Source organism: Myodes glareolus, chromosome 5, assembly GCF_982192425.1.
Source record: "Myodes glareolus chromosome 5, mMyoGla1.1, whole genome shotgun sequence".
In the NCBI taxonomy this organism is placed as follows: Eukaryota; Metazoa; Chordata; class Mammalia; order Rodentia; family Cricetidae; genus Myodes; species Myodes glareolus.
In genome coordinates this window covers 99,081,851-99,106,189 of record NC_142030.1, presented here as the reverse complement: position 1 = coordinate 99,106,189, position 24,339 = coordinate 99,081,851, and the positions used below count along the sequence as shown (strand labels likewise).

Below are 24,339 nucleotides of genomic sequence, written 5' to 3'. Positions count from 1 at the left end.
CCTAACCTTTTTTTCCTTTAGGAACACTAGTTTAGTCTTCAGTACTTTATAATGTTCTCAAGAACTTTATCAACAGATGAAGAACAAAGTGTCAGTGATGTAATCGTAGGATACACCATAGCCAAAATAAAGCCACTTTTAAATTGTGATGCTCAAAAGCAAACACACATGCCACATTTTACCTGGAAAGTAGACCCCCCCCTCCACACACACACACACTACACTACAGGGAAATGGAAAACAAAGCTCAACTCAGCTGACTCTAGATACCACTAAAAGACAAGCTCATATACAGTCCGAGGCTGACTAACTGAAACAAACCAAAACAGAACTCGAAATCTTACTGTCATGACATTTGTGAATGCAGACAATCTTGGCTGTAGACAGCAAGTGCTCTGAAGAACCTACAGTTCTCAAAGCACTGAGCTTTAACGAGCCCATGGTAATACTTTAGCCTTAGAACCTCGCACTGATTTTAGATTAAAAAAAAAAAAAGCAAGAAAACAAACAGAAAAATCCTTAATTTTTCTCAAATCTAGTCAGAGAATATCAACAGTTTGACAGAAAAATCTTTTTTTATTGCATTGATTTCTTCAAAATCCTTCCATTGTTAAGGCAGAACTAGTAAAGTGCCTTCATTGTCCTTTGTCCTCTTCAATATTTACCTAAACAGTCACACACACACACACAGCCCCCTATGCATACATTGTTAACCTTTCCCATAATCTTGCTCATCTTATCTGTCACACTGTGAGCAAAAGGTCAGAACTTGGCTATTCAATCTGCAGCTGTCTCTGCATCCTTCTCAAAGTAGATATCCCTCCCTTCTGACTTTACTAACCCAGGTTCTTGCTATGGAGCCTAGGGTGGCCTAGAGTTTACGTCATGCTTCTTTCTACCTTAACCTACTGAGTGTTGGGCTTACAGGTGCACACTACCACATAAAGTTTTTAAGTTTTTAATAAGCAAAACGTTACAAAGCCTTTAAAAGTTCCTATACTCTGTGTATACCACAGAAATTCTAATACAGAAAGAAATGAAGTTTAACTTGGACTTATCTGTTGGAGAACTTCAGGGGTTATTGCACTACAGAACCCCAAATGAAAATCAGAATAGTGGTCCAGTGGTTAAGGGTGTGTGCTGCTCTTGCAGATGACCTGAGTTCAGTTCCCAGCACCTGTACTGGCTCACAAGTGCCTGTAATTAGCTCCAGGAAGATCCAACCCTCTGGCCTTGGTAAGCACCTGCATTCAAGTGTACCAACATGCATTCATAAACATAGTTTTAAAAATTAATTATCTGAAGCTGAGGAGATAGTGTAGCAATTAAGAGCATAGACTGTTCTTCCAGAAGGCCTGGTTTCAATTTCAAGCACCCATATACATGGTGGCTCACAACCATCCAGGACTCCAGTTCTAGGTGATTCAATGCCCTCTTCTATTCTCAGTGGGCACCAAGCAAAGAAATGGTACATAGACATACATGCTAGTAAAACACACATATGCATAAATAATAAAGTAAGAAAAATAAAATTAGAATAATATTCAATAAAGTAGTAAGCTGTGAATATTTTATAAAGACAAACTAGTATTAAACAAGTGAATAATAATTTGCTACAAGTTCCTCAATACTGTAATAAACTCAACAGTTGCTCCCCAAAACTAATACTCAGTCATTCCTTCAGCTTTGTTCTGAAAACTGTCTCAGCTCTAACTATCCCCTGATCAGGTCTCAGTAGCACACAGCTGTTGCGAACATTCTAAGGGGCTATTATTATTTAGGTGGATTGAACACCCCAAATAAATATAACACCACATGTATTTCTTATATTTAGAAATAAATAATAAATTTAAAACATAAAATGGCATATAATTTTTTCTTAAAAAAATTCAAAGTCCCAAGTATTTTTCTTATAAAAGAAATCACTTCTTTCTGATATTTGTGCTGAACTTAGCCATTTAAAAATAAACTTTCAAAAGGATATCTGTATTAAACACCTCCCAAAGGGTCAGGGATCTACAGGAGAAGGAAGAGGCTGAAAGATGGCAGGAGCCACAGGTGGTTAGTAACCCCAGGGAAACAGTGTCCTCCAGACACAACAGGAGTGATACACACACCCAGAGATTTTCACAAGCTAGACAAAACTGCAGCAGTGAGAAGAGTAAGTGGACACAATTTTCTCATCCCTTTGTAAGAAACTATTTGCAACTGACACCTGCTAGGAAAATCAGCTTTCTCCCACAGAGTGCCACTGGGCAGCAACTTTTTTTGCTCACACCAGCATAAAGTTGGGTTGGTAGAGAGCTTGAGAGAGGATCTGGGGAGAGTTTGGGAAGGGAAAAGAATTATGACCAAAATATATTGTATAAAATTTTTTTAGTAAGAATAAAAAAATGTTCTTGGATCTTTTATATCTTAGTGCTAAAATCTTGGATAGGTAAAATATTCAATAATTCATGTAGTCCGAATTTTTTTTAAAAAAATGAATGACTACTTCAAGTGACAGGCAAACAAGAACACAGGAAGTACCCATTAAGGATCCTCAAAATTCACTTGGGAAGTGACACACTTTCTACAACACCCACACAGCAAGCTCCATTCTGGGAAATTAATAGTGAACTAACTAAACACATTTGTCTAATTTTCTCTGCCCAAACTAAAACTACTGGTAAAGACAATCTTTAAAATAAAAATAGAAACAACACAAAGACAAGGCCGCACAGACCCTTCCCCCAACATTTAAGTCACCAATGACATCAAACAAAGAATGAAGTTGTTTGACAATAATGGACTATTTCTACAGCCGGGAGCTTAGAAACTGAGATAGAAAGAGGCCGTTCTTCTCTATAGGAGTCTATCAAAAGCTTTCTCCTCATCAAGACTTCTGCTTAATCTATTCTTAAGAACAGAATATTCTTCAGAAACCAGCTTCTGGAGCTATTTTTGTCCTATCTAAAGTTAATGGAAGCACACAGAGGGGTGTCGAGGTCCCTAAATAAGCCTCACAGACTGCTAATCCCACTCCCTTTGCTCCTCCCTTTCTGTTACTGAAAATCTTTACCCTCCACACAGGAGTCTTCCTGTGAAAATAAGCTTTCATCTCCTCTGCTTTATCAGGAAATCTAGAAATAAATTATCTTTACCTGAAAAAACTGAACAATATGAATGCAGATGACACGGGACACAAGGGAAGTATCCAACACAAGAGAGAAGGGAAAAGGCAATGGAAGCCTCCAGACTGAAAGAGAAGGAATATGGGACTCTACAGAAAGTCTAGAAGGTGTACATTGGGTCAGCCCATAATCAAGAAATACAAATTCACAAATAAATTATGCATTTACATATCCTGAGAAGAGACTTGTCAAGCTAACAGAGTTCAGAGACAATTTCCTGATAATGACTTTTAAACTGAGCAAATGAATTGTTAATGACCGCACGGTAAACAGGGCACAGGATAAGAGATGGTCACAGGGCAGGAGCACGGCTCGAGCAGACAGAAGCGCTGAGACTTGACTCAAGTGTAGAAAGTATCAGGGTACAAAGGAAACAGAGGGACAAGGGGAGGAGAGAGGCAGCAGTTACTGTCCACAACTCAAAGTCAATACAAAAATGAACTAGGGGGGGATACCAAGGCTGCAAATCCCTAGAACTCAGATGTTCTGTTGTTTGGTTTGCTTTGCTTTTAGGGGGATAGGAGCAAGAAGTCTCACTGGGGCGCCCAAGAAGGTCTCAAACTTAAGATTCTCTTGGCTTAGCTTCTTGAGTGATGAGACTACAGAATTGCAGCCCATGCACAGCGAAGAAAAGGCTACACAGACTCACTCGTCTGCTCTGACCTCATGACTCTGACTGCAACTCCACACTTCACTTGAAAGACCTAAGTTACTCAAGTTATCAATTCTTCATATTCTTATCCCTCTCATATCTAAGCAGAATCACCAAATCCTAAGACTTCCATTTTCCTTCACCTCTTTTCTCCATGACACAGATATTTATTTACCTGAAACACTATAGCAAACTCACATGATTCCAACCTGGTCCACATCATTGTTCTGACCCAAAACAACCTTTTTTATAAATGACACAAATCTGTCATTTCCATGTTAGATTTCCAGACTATGATGTAAGATAAATACCCACCCAACCATTGGGCTGATGTCATTTTTCAGCCCTCTGAGAAGTTTCCCCAGTTCTTCCAAGCTGACTTCTATACCCTCAACACATATGCCCATCTGTTAAGAAAACTACCTTTATTTAACTACCTTTCTTATTATTCTCTAAACTCAAGAAGAATAAGATTAAATAATCTTTCAGCTTTCAATATCCAATTTCTGAGACCATGAAAGTTAGGGCCAATAAGTGAAAATAAAGCAATTATTAAAAATAACTTGTTGATGCTGTATAAGCACAGCAGGCACTGAATATTAAAATTCTACTACTAGAGTTAAATTTCTAATACCAAGTTACCTGGAGGATTTACTATCATTTTAAGAATATCAAAAGCACCTATTTTTATTTTAAGAGAGTCTTTATTTTCCTTAGATTCCACAGATCAGAGACTATTCTAATAGCTATGACAGTAACTGAAGTCTACACATAGTCATATTACACTAGGTACAGGCTTCTGGATTTTCCAAGGTTTAAGTTGTTACAAACTGGAAAGGTGATCCTCTGCCCTGTTCTTCCATGAAACCCCTCATGAGTCATAAAGATCGAAGAGGTAGGATAACAGACAAGGCTGCTTTAATATGAGCTGCTTCTCAGGGGTGGGGTACGACAGAAATCATTCTATGGTGCTTTAGGACATAGAGTTTCTGAGATTGACTCTCTCTGAATTTCTTCTGACTTTCTGCTACATATTTCAAAGTAATTCCATTAAAAAACAAACAAAACCACAAACTACCAAGCATTACCTCTGGGTGGAAAAAGATCTCCGGTCCCAGGAATCTCTCGTAGCCAACATCAATGGAGAACTCTTTCTTTGAGATTGCATTGACTCCGGTGTACTGTTTGATCCACTTTGACCCATCAGTGTCATACTTATTAAATTCTTTTACTAAATCTGGGCAGACATAACTATAGCGTTCCTTAAAAGCAAATAAAGAAAAAAAGGTAAGTTTTTTCGTTTTAAGAAAAGTTTAAAAAAAAAAAGATAGTATATCAGTCAACAGATCAGAATAAAAACAATTTCATTAAATATAATTAAGTAATTGTGATAGGTGAAAATTTAATGCTAGAATATCTTATTATGTAGTACAATGGAAGGCCCATACATACACAGTTTCTGACGCCATCAGTACTACTAAAATATGAAAGACTAGACTTGGTCTTAACATTTTAACGCCACTTAATGAAAACATTCATTAAAGTCTTCCCCATCTAATACATTTGTAACAGAATAAAACATTCTAGAAAAGAAAAATGAAAAGGCATACGCAAAAGAATAGCTATAACTACAAATTAACAGAGATCCTTTATGCCTATTTGGAAGAAAACTAATTCTCATCAAGATAATGAATAAAGAAAAAAAATGTAGAAATGTAAGCTACTTTGCTATTATCTGCAAGTCTGAATTAGCACATGATTATCTCTGACTATGTCCCAGTGCTTCTATCCCTTGGGCAGTTTTTGAGCAACATATACAATTTCTTATCACTTTGCACATCAAGGACTCTGCCCAAGGTAGCTGAAAATATTATCACAGATAACAAAAAGATATAAAAGGTTGTCACGATAAGGCATCGTGGTGATGCGCACCTTTAATTCCAGCACTGGGGAGGCAGAGGCAGGAGGATTTTCTGTGAGTTGGGGGCCACACACTGGGCTATATAGTGAGACCCTGTCTCAATCTCCTACAAAAGGAAAATCTCCTAGGAAAAAAGGACAATTTCATTATCTTACACATCTCTCCTTGGAGGTGAGATTGGTTTTTAAAAGACCTTTAGCCTGAGTAGTCTTCCCTGGAATAAATTTAAATTCCTAGTAGATTTTCATTTGTCAAAGAAGTTGAAAATAATAGTGTTCATATTAATTTTTTTCTTATTTGGCAGTTTGGGGTGTTTGTTTTTGGATAGTCACATTCTTTATATCGCCAGCTGTCTTAGAACTCGCTCTGTAGACCAGGTTGTCCTCAAACTCACAGAGATCTGTCTGCCTCTGCCTCCTAAGTGCCAGGATTAAAGGTGTGATGCACCATCAACTTGAGAAAAAGTCTGAAAATCATTTAGTAGTTTCTTTAATACACAGGAAGTAGTCAAGGCATCTTTACATCTATGTTTGAAAGAACAAAAACACCTCCACTAATGTCATACAAAGAGATGTAAATAAATGAAGTTCTTTTTTGCAAAGGCAGTTTTACATATTCAAAGCATCAGAACAACAGAAAATGTTTGGTTTTTGTGGATAAATGACAAATTCAAAAGCAATACCAAAAGAATAAGGAAAATATTTTGATTACATGCATGAAACACGGATATAATAAAGAATGCATATAGTCAAAAGCCTAATCAAATACCTCATATACCCAGCACAGTTTCTGTCCATGTTCCACATCACTTGAGTAACGCACAGCATCTATACTACAGAACTCAACAAGCCAATTACGTCAAAATAATTTTAATAACAGAAAACTGTTAGGATTAAAATAAAAACTTCAGCCAGGCAGTAGTGGCACACGCCTTTAATCCCAGCACTAGGGAAGCAATAGCAGGTACACACAGTGCGTACAAGGCCAGCCTGTTCCAGGACAGTAAAGGCAACACAGAGAAACCTCAGAATAAGCTAAGATAAAAGAATTTCTGGGCAAAATAAGTATTTACTTTTAATAAAAGGGGCAATCACAAAAGTTTAAGTTTAAACACTCTTATGCTAGTTGTCTCAATGTGAACATGGAGAGAATACGCACAGGGCAGGTGATCATCACCTATCTATTTGTGAGAAAAACAGAAAAAAACAACTTATAGGGATCACTTTGACTGGCTGAGAGGACTTGGGACAGAAGAGTTCTTCTGCCATCAGTTAAGCCTGTGACTAATTTCCAGCTGAATCATGCTGCCAGAGCTTACCTTTACTGCTTTTGCAGTTTCCAGGGACTGTTCGGGAGGGATTCCTACTTCTCGGTCTCGCAGCAGTTGCTGAATAAAGTATGTTATATCTCTTCCTGCAATTGGAATGTGTTTAATACAGCTGCCGATGACATACCCTTCAGCCTGCATACAAGGAGACAAGTGCCTTCATTAGTGTTCTCAGCATCATAAAGGTGGCTTAGTGGGAAAAGCATTTGTTTTAAAACCTGAAAACCTGAGTTTAACCCCTATAAGCCACATAAAGGTGGAAGGAGAGAATCAACTCTACTCACATGTCCTGGCACAAGCATGCCCTATCCCATTCCCATATAATAGTTTTAAAATATATTTCTAAAAATTAAGATCCATTTCTTAGCCACATGCGACAGGCATGCCTAAATTCCCAGCATCTGAAAGGCTGGGGCAGGATTCTGGGTGTCTTCCTCAACACAGTGTCTGTGACTGAACCAGAAACTTGCTGTTTTCTTTTTTCTTTCACAGAAATGCAAAAGCCAGGTTTAATCCTATGGTACAAATCGTGATAGGGACCTTGTCTAGCACAATGATGCAGCAGTGGTCAGAGGAGGTGTCTCATTATTCTTAGGCAGGGTTTTATGTATTTATTTACTTATTAAAAATTTCCACCTCCTCCCTGCCTCCCTTTTCCCTCCTCCTCCCCATCTCCCCCTCCCTCTCTAGTCCTAAGAGCAGTCAGGGTTCCCTACCCCGTGGGAAGTCCAAGGTCCTCCCCACTCCATCCAGGTCTATAAAGGTGAGCATCCAAACAAACCAGGCTCCCACAAAGTCAGTCCATGCAGTGCTGTTTTCAACTAGATCTTTGAGTTCTTGAGACTATCCTGTCTCTACTTACCACTGCTATCATTAGGCATGTACAGCTCTGTTCTACTTACTATGTGAGTACTAGGGACCTGAACGTAGGTCTTCATACTTACAGAATAAATGCCCACCAAATCATCACCAGCCCCACAATTATTTTAGATACACCATTAAAGAAAAAGGAGCTACCGAGTAAATTACACAAAGCTATTAAATTCTAGGCACATCCTAATAAGATATTAAAGATACCCAAAGGCTAAAAACAAAAGGGGATATATCCCCAGTGAAATATGACTTGGCAAAATAAGAAATGGAATAGTATATATACTATACATGAATGATCTTGAAAACATTACTCTAAATGCACATAGCCTGTCACAAAGACCTGAGTCTATAATTCCATTTCTATGAAGTTGCCAGACAGGCTAAGTATTCACACAGAAAACCTGTGGCTGGCAGGTGTAATGTGCGCCATACCTGGAAGCTGCCATGTACTATTATTTGAGCTCACTGAAAACTTTCCCTCCTGTGTGCTCTCATCTTCCTTCTTTGTAGCCCATGATGCCAGCTAAGATTCTCAGCAGATTATTCTGCTATTTTCCTAGGTCTTTAAGTGAAGATCAAATCTGAGGTTGATTATGCCATACTGTGTGAGGTCCACAACACTGCCCCCAGCTCTGTGACCTTCATCAATTCCAAGCCTAACTGACTTTGGGGCACAGTATGATAGGGAGCTAGCTTTGTCTCCTTTCAGAACTGCTGATGCTCTTAAGAGCCTTGGCTCTTACAATCCTTAAGTTCCTCATGAGGCCCATGATGGTGGCTCAGAAAGATTGCCAAAAAGAGCTTCTCACTCTGGTAAAGGTGTCATTAATTTTTTACTTCTAGGTGTACTACTCCACATTCTCTTTAGCAATTCTTTGTCCTTACCACAGGAATGACATGAGTGACTCCATCTCCACTGTCTATTACTGTACCCGTCAGCGTCCTCTCTCCCACTTGTCTTGAGGTCCAGGATGCAGCTAAGGCAAGAACAGCTAGAAAAAAAGTAAGACAGACAAAAATAAACTGTTAAAGAGTTACTAGGGATACAAGTCTATAGAAGTAACTTATAACAACACTGCATACATTCTACAGTTCACTGAGAGAAGTTCATGGGTCTCTTATGGTATCAGGCCACTTAGAAAGTTCAGAGTTTAGTAGGATCACTCTCTTCCTAGAGCCACAATCAAGAGTGACACAGACACGTAATATGTGGAGCACTACCTTACCCAAACTTACCCAGACCACCACAGAGTGCCAAGGCATCCAAACATCATGAGCCAGAAGCATTACTCTTAAGAATTCAAACTCCAAGTTCCTAAACGCAATCTGCAGTTAACACTGTACAACACGTACCTTAACTGAAAAGGTCACATACACTTCTACATACTCTGAGCTAACCAGAAAAAAATCGATTGACACATGACACCATTTTTTCCTACCAAGAATCTCGCCATGGCCAATAAAAAACAACTCTTTCCTAAAAAACATTTTTGAAAACTAAGAATAACATTTTTTTAAAAGTTAGATAATCTTATAATCAATATATATGAATAGTAACTAAAAATAGATAACAAAACTGACTTTTCCCACTTGCTAGTAAACCTAAAAGGAAGCAAAATAGGTATTTAGCCCACCATCCTCCTTTGCTCTAAACTCATAACAATCATGGGAGACAGGAAAAGAAGTTTTTCTTTCTGTCTACAAATACTATCTCCCTTTCCTAGTTGTTTCTAAATTATCAACACAGGAGAATATGGTATGATTAATTATGGTAAAGCTTTCTGGGAAAAGAGAGATGCATGGTTTAGGAGTAAATTAAGCCTGAGTAAAATCTAAAAGCCAAGATTAAATAAGTATAAATCACTTACCTGCACAGCAATGTACAAGCCTGGAACATTGAAAGACTCAAACATTATTTCAGCAGTATATTCCCTGTTTTCTGGAGTATTCAGTGGAGGTTCAGTCTATTAAATTGAATATATTAAAAGACAATGTGAGATCATTTTGGAATTTTATAGGCAAATTCTAAAGGTAAAATAATTTATAAAGTAATTTAAAAAGTACTAAATGTGTAAGTAGGAAGACACAAAGACTATAGGAAAACTATAGAGAATTAAAGCAGACCTACACATACATGGAAATAATATGTTCTCAGTGTCTACATGTCCCTTCTCCTTTTGATTTGGTTCTTTTTCCCCCCATTTGTTTAGTCCCACGTTGATTTGTTTTATTATTTTAGAAATATGTTTATATTTTATTTACATAGAAAAGAAAGAGTGTGGATTTGGGTGGGAAGTCAGGAAGATTTGTGAGGTATTAGGGGAGGGGAGCCATAATTGGAACAGACAGAATGGAAAAAATATTTCAATTAAAAAAAATAGTGTTCAGTATCATTACAAGTCATCAAGAAAATGAAAATTAAAACCCAATCAAAAAAGTCTGTACACACACAATGACCAAAGTTAAGAAGATTAACACACTAAATGCAGGCTAGAATGAACAGTATTATACGAAAAAAAACACTCCAGGCCAGAGGTCTAAACCAGCTAAGTCTCTGCCCTGCAGCAGAGCAAGTCCACAAAGAGATGAGAATAAATGTCTATAGAGAAAAAATGTTCAAACAGCCAGACTCTCATAGTCGAAAACATTAAACTGGATACAATTTTTACTACAGCACACCTTATATGATTTCATTTACGTAAAACCCAAATACAGGCAAAATTAATTCACTTGTAAAACAAAAAATTAAGGTGAATGAAACAGTGGTTGCCTCAGGGGAATGGAGAGCATGAATTAACTAGAAAAGGCATTGATAATATGTTACTTATATTGTTACTTATACAACTGTCAAAACTGACAGTGGACCAGCCATCTATCCTGAATATTACTTTACAGGGACACATCTATACTCACTCACTTCATTAAATACTGTCTCCTGCATTAAGTATGGTCTGTGGCTATTTTTACTCTACAGTAGGGCTCAATAGCTGTGACAGAACCCATTACACTCTCATCTGGAATCTTCAGTGTCCATATGGACTACAAAAGCAAATTCTCTCTCTCTTCCTCCCTCCCTCCCTCCCTCCCTCCTTCTCTCTCTCTCTCTCTCTCTCTCTCTCTCTCTCTCTCTTTCTCTCTCTCGTTCTTTTTCTTTTACCAAACCTGGACGGTAGGTCTGTCTGTCTATCTATCTCTGGTGCTCTTTCTTTTGCCAAGCCTGGTCAGTCGGTTGGTCTGTCTGTTTGTCTGTCTATCTATGTATATCTGGTCCTTCCTTTTTCTATCTATCTATCTACCTATCTATCTATGTATATCTGGTCCTTTTTCTATCTATTTATCTATCTATCTATCTACCTATCTATGTATATCTGGTCCTTTTTCTATCTATCTATCTACCTATCTATCTATGTATATCTGGTCCTTTTTCTATCTATCTATCTATCTATCTATCTATCTATCTATGTATATCTGGTCCTTTTTCTATCTATCTATCTACCTATCTATCTATGTATATCTGGTCCTTTTTCTATCTATCTATCTATCTATCTATCTATGTATATCTGGTCCTTTTTCTTTCTATCTATCTATCTATCTATCTATCTATCTATCTATCTATCTATCTATCTAATCTGGTCCTTTTTCCTTGGCCAAGCCTGGTCAAAATCCATAGAATGGTTCAGATTTGTGATTTTATAATACACAAATTTTATATAAAAGAATAACCATAAACAAATAACAAACTGCTTGATGATGGACATACTGCTTAAGCATGAAATGATTCTCACCTAAATGTAGCTTATTTTGATGTGATTCAAAAACAAAAGAGACTAACAGAAGGATAAACAAATTTATGTCAAAGCAATTACTCTAAATGTATACTTAGACTGAAATGTTAATTATTGCACTGAGGTTGTAGGTATAGAGGTGTATATGTATGTGTAAACAGTAGTATTCTTTCAACTTTACATACTGTCCAGTTACAAACAGTATTCACAAATCACCTAATAAAACATTGAAACTCATGTTCAAGTATAAAGACACAAAAGGCAGCCATTTTGTGTTGTAAGAAGATGGGGGGGAGTTCATTTATTCTACTATGAAGTAACCAGTAGTTATTAAATAGTTTTAATAACAAGTAAGAGGGACTAGAGGAATGACTCAGTGGTAAAGAGCATATACTGATCGTGCAGGGGACCTGGGCTCAATTCCCAGCACACACATGGAAGCTCACAGCCCTCTGTAACTTTAGTTCCAGTGGATCTGGTATCTTCTTCTAACCTCTGAAGATAGGCGCATAATACATATACACGCATGCAGGCAAAGCAGTCATAGAGAAAAATAAAATAAATATTTAAAACAATTTTAAAAACAAAGAAATATTGTTTTAGAAGCATTTGCTTTTAAAGCTATGAACATGAGTTAATTTTTTAAAAGTTAAAAAATTAAATGACATTGTACTTTTACTGTTAAAAATAACCAATGAGCTGGGCAGTGGTGAAACATGCCTACATGCTTGTAATCCCAGCAATCAGGAGACAGAGGCAGGTAGATCTCTGTGACTTCAAGGCCAGCCTGGTCTACAGAGTGAGTTCCAGGACAGCTAGAACTGTTTCACAGAGAAACCCTGTCTTGGGGGGGGGGGGGGAATAAACCAATGAGGTGGTGGCCTAACCTTTAACAAGAAACATTCTACAGACCTAATATTAGTAAAAAACAAAATACCACTTGTTTACTTTTTGAATTTGCTTTGCAGCTTGCTTCTGAAGATAATTATGACAGTTTTAAGTCTAAAATTGGCAGCTGCAGACTCATGTGCTCAAGCCTTCACTGCCAGCTGACCAGCTCCCAGAGGTGACTGGACCATGAGGGCTTCCACCTCACCAACTGACTTATCCACTGAATAGCTAGATGAATGAACTGTGAAGGGGAGGATAGTCTGGCTAGAGTCAGTTACCAGGGTCCAGATGATGGTCTTCCCCCTACCCTGAGGTCCAACCCTCTGCTCTATCACTTCCCACAGAGATGCTCTGCTTTACCAAGCACAGACCCAGAAGCAATGAGGCCAAACAACTGTGGATGTAAGCCTCAGAAACTATGAACTGAAAACTTTCTTCCTTACATTATTTTGTCAGTGAGAAAAAAACAAAACAAAACAAAATAAAATAACACTATTATTTTGGGCCAAATCTTAATGATTACATATTAATTATCAAAAGCTCTTATGTGATTACACTTTTGTGCTTGACCACATTGCTACTTTACCACAGCTTGCAGTCAGTCTTATGGATGAGTTTTATATAACAAAGTCTTTCAGATATGACAGCTTAAGCATGATAACATATGCTTGCTAATGATACTAGGGATCATTAAAATGCTCTTCAAATTCTTCCCAGTAGACTAGGCATCAGGGCAATGTGCCTGTTAACCCAGCATTTGGGAGGAAAGGCAGATGATCCTGAACAAAGCCACCCTGGGCTTACAAATCCAATCCCAAAAAAGAGGGAGTCCCCAATAAATCATAATGTGTACTTACCAAAAGAAAGTAATGGTCTTCAGGTTCTGCCCTTAAATATTTAAAAATCACTTGCTCCATAAACCTTTCCATCAAGTCCCAATCTTCAACTATACCATGGCGGATTGGCCACTATTAAAACAAAATTCACAAATTAAGTCTTAATAATGTCAAGAAAACAGACCTATAAATATAAAACCAGAGACTATTAGCTCATTAGCAAATATTAGAAAAAGATGTATTCTTTAGGTGCAATGTTACCACAGGTCATCCTTAGTAGAAATATACACACTTAGAAAAATGAAATTTCTTTTACAATGTACATTCAGGTGGTTGAAAATATAAAATGAATATGTCAAAAATGTCCAACTTCATCCTAATTTTCTTACTCTTCAATAATTAGCTCATTATTAATATCTGTTGTATATCTAACATATAATTCATACTTGGTAGTTGAATAGGTGGTACACAGTTGGTATTTTAGCTACTGAGGAGGCTGAAGCAGGAGGACTTCTTGAGTTCACAAGTTTGAGAGTACTCTGAACAGCACTGAGATATCACCTCAAGATAATTACAGAGACAAATCAGTAAATAAAACATTGAAAAATATATGATAGTCAGAATAATAATTAAGCACATAGAATTTAATTTGGAGGACTGTACAGGTCTAAATTGAACCAGGGCAACCCACAAGCATACACAGGTTACACACCACACCATGTGCTAGCCTATGGGTAATTTTCAACATCAGACGTGTGCCGCACTCCTTCATGACAATGTTTCTTTTGTGAAGTTGGGTTGCCACCTGTTACTATGATTAAAGAAAAAACATACAAAACAAAATCCACTTTGAAGGCAAGAAATGGAAGTAGCAATGTTTAATCCATTCCACTGTGGACAGCTGCACAGGGCTTATCAGGCAAAGCTTACCAATGGGAACAGTTAACAATGAAGTAAAAATATTTTTTTCAACTTAATCTGCCTTTTTATGTGGCTTGAACATTACTAGCTACTTAATAAATAACTGTTGTGGACTATTATTTGAACTAGACTAAGATGTGTTACATTTGTTTATGTGGTGGAATATTAACTGTGCAAAGGTGTGCTACTTTTGTTTGTGCTGCATTTGTTTAATTATGTAAAGATGTGTTGCTGTTTCACCTTGCCTGCCTAAGGCACTTGACTGCTCTAATACAAAGTGGACCGGCCAATATCTAGGCCGGTAAAGGACAGGTGGGGCTGGTGGGCAGAGAAAGTAAGTAGGAGGAGAAATCCAGGCTTGAGAGAGAAGACAGGGAAGAATGAGGAAAAAGAGAGGTCCAGGGCCAGCCAGGCAGCCTTCAGTCAGCAAACACAGAGTAGGACATACAGAGAGAAGTTAAAGAGCCCCAAGACAAAATGTCGATGAAGAGAAATAGATTTTAAGTTAAAGGGAAAAAAAAGCTAGCCAGAAAAGAACATAAACTACAATTGAGCATTCATAATTAATAATCTAAGTCTCCATATCATGATTTGAGAGCTGGTTGGTGGCCCAAAAGAGAAAAACCTGTTACAAACTGTCACATACATTCTTTTTCAAAATCTGGGTGGCACTTTGAAAATGTTACAGAAATATAAAAGGCACCAAGAAAGCTCCTGAATCTCTGACAGATTATCTGTCACATATTCAACATCTAAGTATCAATGAGGGATAACCCACAGGGTTGGTTCTGAGGACCCTTGCCCACCATACTTTATAAGGCATGTTACTGTTATTTGCAAAAGAACTTCACCTTGTCTGGGCCATCTACACTAACCACTCTGTTCATCTCACCACTCCACAGATGACTTTTCAATGTTCAGACCACACCGACCTCACTTCTCCTGGGGCACCCTTTTCCTGAGCAGCAGGTGGCACCTAATATCTTCCACAGAAAATGGAGAATTCAAGAGAGGAACTGAGTCTCCTTCACCCAATCTGTAAACTTCCACTATGTTAGCAATACTCCTAGCAATTATGTATATGTGGTATGTGTCTCTGTGTTAAATCCATATAAGTGCAGGTGCCTGAGAGTCTAGAAGAGGCTGTCTTATTCTTGAGCTGGAGTAACAGGCAGTTGTGAGCAGAAGGGCCTATGCAGAACAGTATGCACTCATAATCACTGGTTCATCGCTCTAGCTCCCACCCGATCAAATTTGTCATCCAGAGTACATTCCTCTGGTTTTTTCAAGACCTTGTTAAGTGCCCCTTCTTTCAGTTTCCTAAGCAGAATTTAACATTAAACGTCCTCCAATCTTAATTCTGTAGCTTTATCCTTTCATCGCTCTCTCTCTCTCTCTCTCTCTCTCTCTCTCTCTCTCTCTCTCTCTCTCTCCCCCATCACAGCTAACCTCATAAAATAGTACCCCTACTCTTTTCCTGATCTACCATCCACAAAGCTACATCCATTCAGTTCACCTCAGCACTTCCAGCTCAGCACACCTATCTTATTTGATAGGCCATGCTGTTTATCTCTGTACCTCTCAAGCCTAATTAGTATACCTCTCAGGCTTCTCACCTGCTGCAGACTCTCCTAGGTAACAGTATTCACCTCCCAAAGTAACTGATACCTCCCTTACCTCTGACCTTATCCATCTTGTTTCTGAGCTCCAAAGCTCACACACTGGACTGTCTGGCAACATGTGATCTGCCTCACAGGTACTTCAAATATGCTGCATTCGAAATTAAATTTATCCTCCCCTCCATACACTACCCCAGTGCTCCTACATTAATGCCCTTTATTTCAGAAGTAACTAGGAATAACCTTACCTACCTATCTAGTCATCAACAGTGCCTTGTCAACCATTCCTTGTTAATCCTTAGATATCCCGTTTATTATTCTTCTCAAACAATAAACTCTAACATACTATTGACTCAGACTTCTAGATTTCTATGCCAACAATAAAACAATGAACAAGTGGTGGTGGATCATGGCAAATGACACAATAACATGGGAAATGCATTGAGACAGCTGCTTTTAAAAGCATATGCAGAAAGAGAAGTTATGGGTCAGAAGACTCATGAGACTTAATAGCTAAATCCAGTCGAAAATTCTTATTTTAACCAGGACCCAAACATTAAGCAATTAGGGAACACGCATAGAAATGTACTAAACTCTGACTAAAACCATGAGATGCTGTTAACAGGCAAGTACTCTGTAGTGACTGACTAAAACATAATTAGGGAAAGGAATAACAAAGTAAGATTAGTTACAAATTTGTAATTGCCAAAGCTGAGTGACAGGCATGTATGGGGTCAATACATTCCTCCTCTTTTTTTTAATTTATTTACTTATTTATTTATTTATAAAAATTTCCACTTCCTCCCCTCCTCCCAATACCCTCCCATTCCCCCCACTCCCTCTCCTCCTCCCTCTCCAGTCCTAAGAGCAGTCAGGGTTTCCTGCCCTTGGATTTCAGGAATATGAGCTATGTTGCCTTCCATCTTCCTCATAAGCCTTCTTATATACTAGCCTCTCTGCCTAATGACTATCCACATATCTCACCTAACTCCTATTTTATTCCCCAAGACCTGGCTTAATGATTTATCCCTCAAGAACTGCTAAATCCCCAACTAGGCGAGTGCTTCCCGTGGCACATTCCAGGAACACCCTATCAAGTTTCCCTTCTGTTGACTTTATACGGTCTCATTGGTAGGGAGGTTGTTTCTTGCTACTTTCTTTACAGCACAAAGAAAAACTGCAAAGTTTTATTTTTATATATGGCGGGGGCAGTTATGTCATTTAAAATTACAAAAAAAGGAAAGAACCCCCAACAGAGGAAACAAATGGTTGGAAATGCTTACCTTCCAGGAAGGCTAGAGTAGTGGCTGTGGACGGCCACACAACTTCTCTAATCTGTGCAATGAAGACTACTTGCTTTACTGTATCAGTTCTATTTCAATAAACAGACAGACAGAAAGGGCAGGGAAGAGGTAGAACAACATTCCCTGATGTGGCAACGTGGAGATGAGAGAAAAATCAATCCCTACTGAGGGGGATAACATTCACTCCAGTATGTTAAAGCGGGGAAGGGGGGATTTCTATGGTTAGGAAGATGAGAACAGAGTCAGATGTTGTGGCACACACCTTAACCCCAGCACTCAAGAGGTAGAAGCAGGCAAATCTCTGAGTTCTACAGAGCGAGTTCCAGGCAAGACCCTGAATCAAAAATGTTAAAGCAAAAACAAACAAACAAACAAACAAAAAAATGATGCATGAGAGCATCAAGTCCACACAGAGTTAAACAACAAGCAGCTGACTGGATCCCTCGAGACACATACCTTTGTTGCATATGTGGGTTTTTCTATTGCTTCATCACCAATGAAGAAGTCTAGGTCATCCACACCTTTCATCACCCTCCTCTGGGCTTGATCACCTACTTTTGCAGACTCTTTGATTGCAATACCTTTGAAATAAGTTAATTAGACATTTTAGAATTTTTCATCTTTCAAATTAGACAAACTTCTACCTTGCCCTTCTTCAGTTGTAAATTATTATTAAAAAAACAACAACAAATAGCATAAACAGAGTAATCAATGAAGTCATATGAAACCTGTGACAAAATTCATTCTGTACAATGACACCTCAGCTTCCTCATAGGAACAAGGCCTCGAGTACTCCGAAAACAGCACTACTATGGGACTGTTCAGCTATACTTCCAAAACTGTTAAGTTGACTTTGATTCTAGCTGTGCTTATGGGTGTTACTAGGGTCCCACGCATGTCAGGTGTGTACTTCCACCAAGCTATATACCAGCCCTTTCAATTTTTTTTTTCTTTAGAGTACAATTCACTGAGCTATCCCCAACAGTCTTGAACTTGAAAACCTCCTGCCTCAGCTTCCCAAGTAATGGGTATTTACAGTCCTTTGACACCAACTCTTAGCTTCATTCGAAATAAAAAATATAATCCTGGAAGGCCAGAGAGATGGCTCAGTGGGTAAAAGCACTTATTCCACAAGTCTCATGACCTAAATTCGATCCCCAGAATCCTCATGGAGGAAGGAGAGAACTGACTCATCAGAAAGTAATCCTGACCTCTACACACATTACGTCAACTATGCAATATATGTTCAAATATATAACATAATAATAAATTAAAATAAAATTATAATCTTATAAAGTCAATATAAAGCTTGAAGAACAAGAAATCAAAGGTGAAACTTTAATAAAAAGAGAAAATCTGCAAAAAGAACTTTTAAAAACAAGTTTTCTTTACATCTCTATTTAATCTTTTTCTCTACTTACTTTTAGCCAATAGTAATCTGCTAAATTTTAGTCCCATATATGAAAAGACACCTCAATAAATTTAAGAAAACTCATAGCAATTCCTTTAAATAATTTCAAGTCTCTGTCTATTCCCAGAGGTAAAATCCATTCTGTACATTTAGGGGCTGGAGAGAGAGCTTGGTTAAGAGTGTTACAGTTCACCCAGAGGACCCAGCACACTCAGCAGTTCACAACTCCAGCTCTAGGGGACCAGGTGCTCTCCTGCATCTCCCACCAGCACCCATACACACATGGCAGACACATACACACATGAATAAAAATAAAAACAATGTTTTTTTAAACCTGCAATAAAGTCTTTAAGTTTTAATTTTCTGAATTCAAGTTAAGCATCTTCATTCAATATAATTATGCAAACAGCCTTAAGTTGGTCAAAATCAAAAATACCAAAGTAATGTTGAAGACAAGATACACCTTTACTAACAAACATACCTCTAGCAATCCAAATCTACTGTTATTAGAAAGTTAAGAAAAGCAGGAAAGAACAAAAGTTCCCAAAGACAATGCTACAAGCACAGTATGCTTCTAGGATATCAGAAAATGCGTGAGGCTGCTGAGTGGAGGACGACACTGGCACTTGCAGTGGATGTCTATAGGATAGGTCTCACAAACAGTACTCACATCTCTAACTGAAATGCGGTCACTTTAGCTGAATTACAGGGGCTGAGGTTGGGCTACTTAGTCACACACAGGTAGTAGAAATATTCTCAAAGCAGGAAACCATTTAATTACCAACCCACTACTGGGTTTTGTTCTGTTTTGTTTTCCTTAAGAGACACTTAGCACATTTGGTAAACAGCTGAAATGAAGAGTTAAGAGATCTGGAAATAAGGCTCTATTTACAACAAGGCAATCACGTTTCTAAATGCCTAATTCTGATAGAATCACATACTTAATGAGTTATTTTGATAATGAGAAAGGCCTTTAAATCAGCTCATCTAGGAATGAAAAGAATACTTACATGATGGGATGATAAACTGTGGTTCTGTATTTCCAGCATAACCTAGTTTTGTATATCTGCAAAATAAAAATTTCGTAAAATTTCACTAATCTCAGTATGTATTTTTAGATTTTTGTTTAAAAGTAGGATTTCACTATACATAACATACAATATTCAAAAGCTTAGTCATTTAGCACCTCTGCCTTGAAAACTATCAAAAACACTAGCCAGGCAGTGATGGCACATGCCTTTAATCCTAGCACTCCAGGAGGCAGAGGCAAGCAAGCCAGCCTAGACTACCGAGCAAATTCCAAGAAAATCAGGGCTGTTACAGAGAAACCCTCTCTCGAAAAAACAAAAATTAAGCGGGGGGGGGGGGGGGGAGCTTGTTAAAAAAAAAAATCACGTATATCCACAGTTCTGTTTCATTGTGCAGTATTGTAGACCAAACTATGAGGCTCTCTCTATATATGCTAGGCAAATAAATGCTCTATGACTGAGATACAGACGCAAATGCCCACAGCTTTTTCTTTTTTTTTTTTTTAAAGATTTATTTATTTATTGCACATACAACATTCCTTCCATGTATGCTTGCATGCCAGAAGAGGGCACCAGATCTTATTATAGATGGCTGTGAGCCACCATGTGGTTGCTGGGAATTGATCTCAGGACCTCTGGAAGAGCAGTCAGTGCTCTTAACCTCTGAGCCATCTCTCCAGCCCCACAGCTTTTTCTTAAAAGCACATCTATGTATGTATGAATGTATATATGTATGCATGTATGTGTATCATGATGCAGGTGTGGAAGAAAGGGACAACTTTCAAGAGTTGGCTCTCTCTTTCCACCAGATAGGTCCCAAGGACTGAACTCAAAGGACTGAACTCAAATCATGTCAGCAATAAGACACTTTACCCACATACCCCTCCTTTTTAAGTTTACTCATTTACAGTGATTGTGCGCGTACAAACCACAGCATGCATGTGGAGGTCAGAGAACAACATTCAGAGATAGTTCTCTCTTACTATGTGGATCCAGAGACAGAACTCTATAGGTAATCAGGTTTGGCAGCAAGCACCTTTACTCACTGAACCACCTTATTAACCAATACCACTTCAAGAAATTGTCACTACAAGACTACTATTGTGTGAAACAACAAACACACACAAAAATCATTCTGTAGAACCTTGTTTGTAATGGCAAGAGATTGGAAATGACAGAAGGGAAACTAGCTAAATACACTCAGTGTACACTGTGAACATTACTCAGGTATAACGAGATTGAGGAAGCTTTTATATACTGACTGGAACACTTACAGATATAGTGGGGTAACTGAACAAAGCAAGGTACAGATCAATGAGCAAAGTGTACTACAGCTGCATAAAAGTGAAGTAAACACAAGGGAGAAGAATAAGAACATATGAATACATTTGACAATCTAGACACAAAGTATCTCTAAAATGTATGAGATAAGGAATTTTGGTTGCATCTAGGGGAGCAAAGCAAGTAGGACACAGAAAGGAAATGAAGATATTTTTAATTATATGTCATTTCATATCACTTGAGTGTTTTACTATTCAAACAAATGATTTTTAATGTTTTGATTCAGCATATTCATCTATACTATTAAACAATAAAGTGCTAAAACGCTAATAAAACTTCTATTAGAAAGCATAATACAGCTTTGACAATGTGCTTGAAGCTACATACGAGATAGATGGGCACACTCTTAACTACAAATAGGCTTTAGAAAGCAAGTCACAACAGTCATATTGGCCTATACTTGAACTTACTAAATACAAGTAGAAAACTTACTGTGACATCACTGAATTCTGGTAATAGCGGCAGAAAACTTATCTAATATGAAAGAAGACTCTCTTTTGAAATTGTCAACCCCAAAACTAAGTTCAAGAATTGAATATGCTAAACAGATTCAACCATTACATATTAGGAGAAATACAAGACTGTTCAAAACATGATATTGCTCAAGTATTTCCCACTGTCTATGCTTTTGTTTCTAAAGCAAAACTTTGCAAAGCATATGATACTGTTCCTTTAATATGTGATGCCTAATAACCCCTCCCAGCTGTTCCAATGCCGTTAGTCTCCCTAGTCACAGTACTGCTGAGAGCTTTTGAACAGAGAGCTTCTGAAGAGCTTGGCTCATCTCATGCCACTGAGCCTCTATTAACCCTGCTCTGACCACATCTGACGATTGCCCTCCAGCCCTCAACACAACCGCTACACTCCTGCTCATCTTGCAAAATTCAGGGTATCACTGCCTCTTGAAAGCTTTCATAACCGTTCCAGACAGCCAATTGCCTTTTTATTATTTAATAATTTCCGAGTCTTGATCCCATCTGTAAAAAGTTAGCTGGGCTTTCACAAGGATTAAGCAAGATAACACAGTAAAGTATTTACCACAGAACCTTACACAGCACACACAAGTACCAGTCCTAATTCTATTTTCCACATATTCTCTCCGCAGTCCATTACCTACATCATCTTAAATCACATCTATACCTTAAGTTTTAAATTTACAGTTATGACATGCTTATCTTTTTCTAAGCCAATTGAGACTTGTAGTTAATATCTGATAAACTCTTAGACATCAAAGTAGTATTTCATTCTTCCAACGCAAAATTTCTTACTAATATTAAGTCTTTACATGTGGAAAAAATAGAACTCCCACAATAGCTGGAAATGGATGTTTCTGAACTGCCCACAGGTCTGCAGACAGTAATCAGAAGTGTTCACTTGCAGAAAAACTACCACAAGTTGATGTATACATGTTCCTCACATGAGAATCAATGACACAACCGTAACCAGTCAGAAACAAGACTACAACATTAGATCTAAACATTACCACCAGAGTCCAGGTGACCCTTTAACACAGTTCCTCGTGTTGTGGAAACCCAGAACCATAAAATTTCCTTGCTACTTCATAACTGTAATTTTGTTACTGTTATGAATCATAATTTAAAAGTCTGATATGAAAAATATTGGATCTTCAACCCCTCTGAAAGGGTCATTTGGCCCCAAAGGGGTAGTGACCCACAAGCGGAGAGCCACTGCCCTAAGGAAGAAGACCAATAGTACACTTTGTTCTCCTGGGTAAATGGAATGGAATACATCATACAAAACTGAGGACTTGTCTAATACCAGACAACCTCAAACTGTATGAGACCAAAACCCCCAAACAGTATGTCCTGCTTTTAAGTCTGGAACTTCTACAAAGCAGATGAGAATAATCTCTACAAATCACTAACCCCAAAATCTTAAAATGATGATCTACTGCCAACAAGATAAGAGTTAAAATTAATTTCAGTTTCTTTAAGATTAGTCAATTGCAAAATAGTTACGTCCCCACCAAATTAAAACCAAAAAGTGGGGGACTGAAGAGATAGCTTGATGGCTAAGAGCAGAGGCTGTTCTTTCAGGGACCTGGGCTTGATTTCCAGCATCAATGTGGCAAGCCCCAAACACCTCTAGCTTCAGTACCAGATGATACAATTTCTTCTTTGGTTCTCTGAAAGCACCAGGCACACATGTGGTATAAAGACATACACGCAGGCAAAATACCCATAACATACAAAATAAATGAGTAAATAAAGCTTTTAAAGTTGGATCAGATGCTCTGATTCCCTACTTTAAAGTAAATACCCATACACTCAGTACCAACTAAACTCCTCATGTGAAAAACCAGAAGACATGAATCATCATGTCTGTATGAATCATCAGATAAATACTGGACATCAGCTTTGAATATTATCATGAAATAAAAAGAATATTCTTATATTTGATAACAAGGAAGAATCACCAGAAACATGAAAATGATACCAAGGACAAATGGAAACAGGTTCAGGTTAGATTAAAAACAACAACAACAACACTAGGGACACAGCAGTACAATGACAATGTTAAAAATCAGGAAACTTGGAAGCACATCAATAGGCAGTATCCATTCTGGAAGCCGGGAGGGGAGTAAGAAAAAGAAAGACTGGGCCCCCCAGGACTCAGGAGACAAAACCAAAAAGTGACACATTTGCAGGAACGATTAACAACTCTCCCAACTTAGATATATGCTTGAAAGACCCCAAACATTTAAACACCAAGAAAATTACACATAGATGCATCACAAATTAATGAAGATGATATGAAAGTCATTCTTAAAGAAATAAAGAATGGTGTTTGGGACTGTGAGGTGAAAGGAATAGAAAGATGCTGATAGATATAAACTTTCAATTATAAGAATAATTACTAAATATAAAAAAATAATTGTAAGAATAATTATTCGGAATAATTAACTAAGGAACAGCATGGTAACCATAGACAATAACAATATATTGTATATTTGAAATTCGCTTAAAGTATCACACATAAAAATAGAATACAACTATATGCTAGGGAATGGATATGTTACTTTGTGGGAATCATTGCATATGGTGTACTTACAGCACTATTTATATACCTTAGATATATACTAGTAGTAAATAAAAGGGATGAAATCATTCTTTCGGGAGACATTCAATTTTTAACTATTTATTTATTTTTATGTGCACTGTGTTTTACCTGTGTGTATGCCTGTGTAAGGGTGTTGTTACAGACAATTGTGAGTCACCATGTGGGTGCTGAGCATT

The 24,339-nt window shown here is 37.8% G+C and overlaps 1 protein-coding gene across 1 annotated transcript in view; it reads right to left on the bottom strand.

Annotated features, from left to right (window-relative positions):
- The window catches only part of Actr3 (actin related protein 3), a 44,802-nt gene that overhangs the window by 5,688 nt on the left and 14,775 nt on the right, over positions 1-24,339 (bottom strand). Inside the window, exons 2-8 of the mRNA XM_048443786.3 lie at positions 19,724-19,779; positions 17,759-17,883; positions 13,480-13,590; positions 9,815-9,910; positions 8,832-8,939; positions 7,065-7,208; positions 4,914-5,087 (exon numbers count right to left, since the gene is read on the bottom strand). Of these exons, the coding sequence (XP_048299743.1) occupies positions 4,914-5,087; positions 7,065-7,208; positions 8,832-8,939; positions 9,815-9,910; positions 13,480-13,590; positions 17,759-17,883; positions 19,724-19,779 (814 nt within the window). The remainder of the gene's footprint in view (positions 1-4,913; positions 5,088-7,064; positions 7,209-8,831; positions 8,940-9,814; positions 9,911-13,479; positions 13,591-17,758; positions 17,884-19,723; positions 19,780-24,339) is intronic.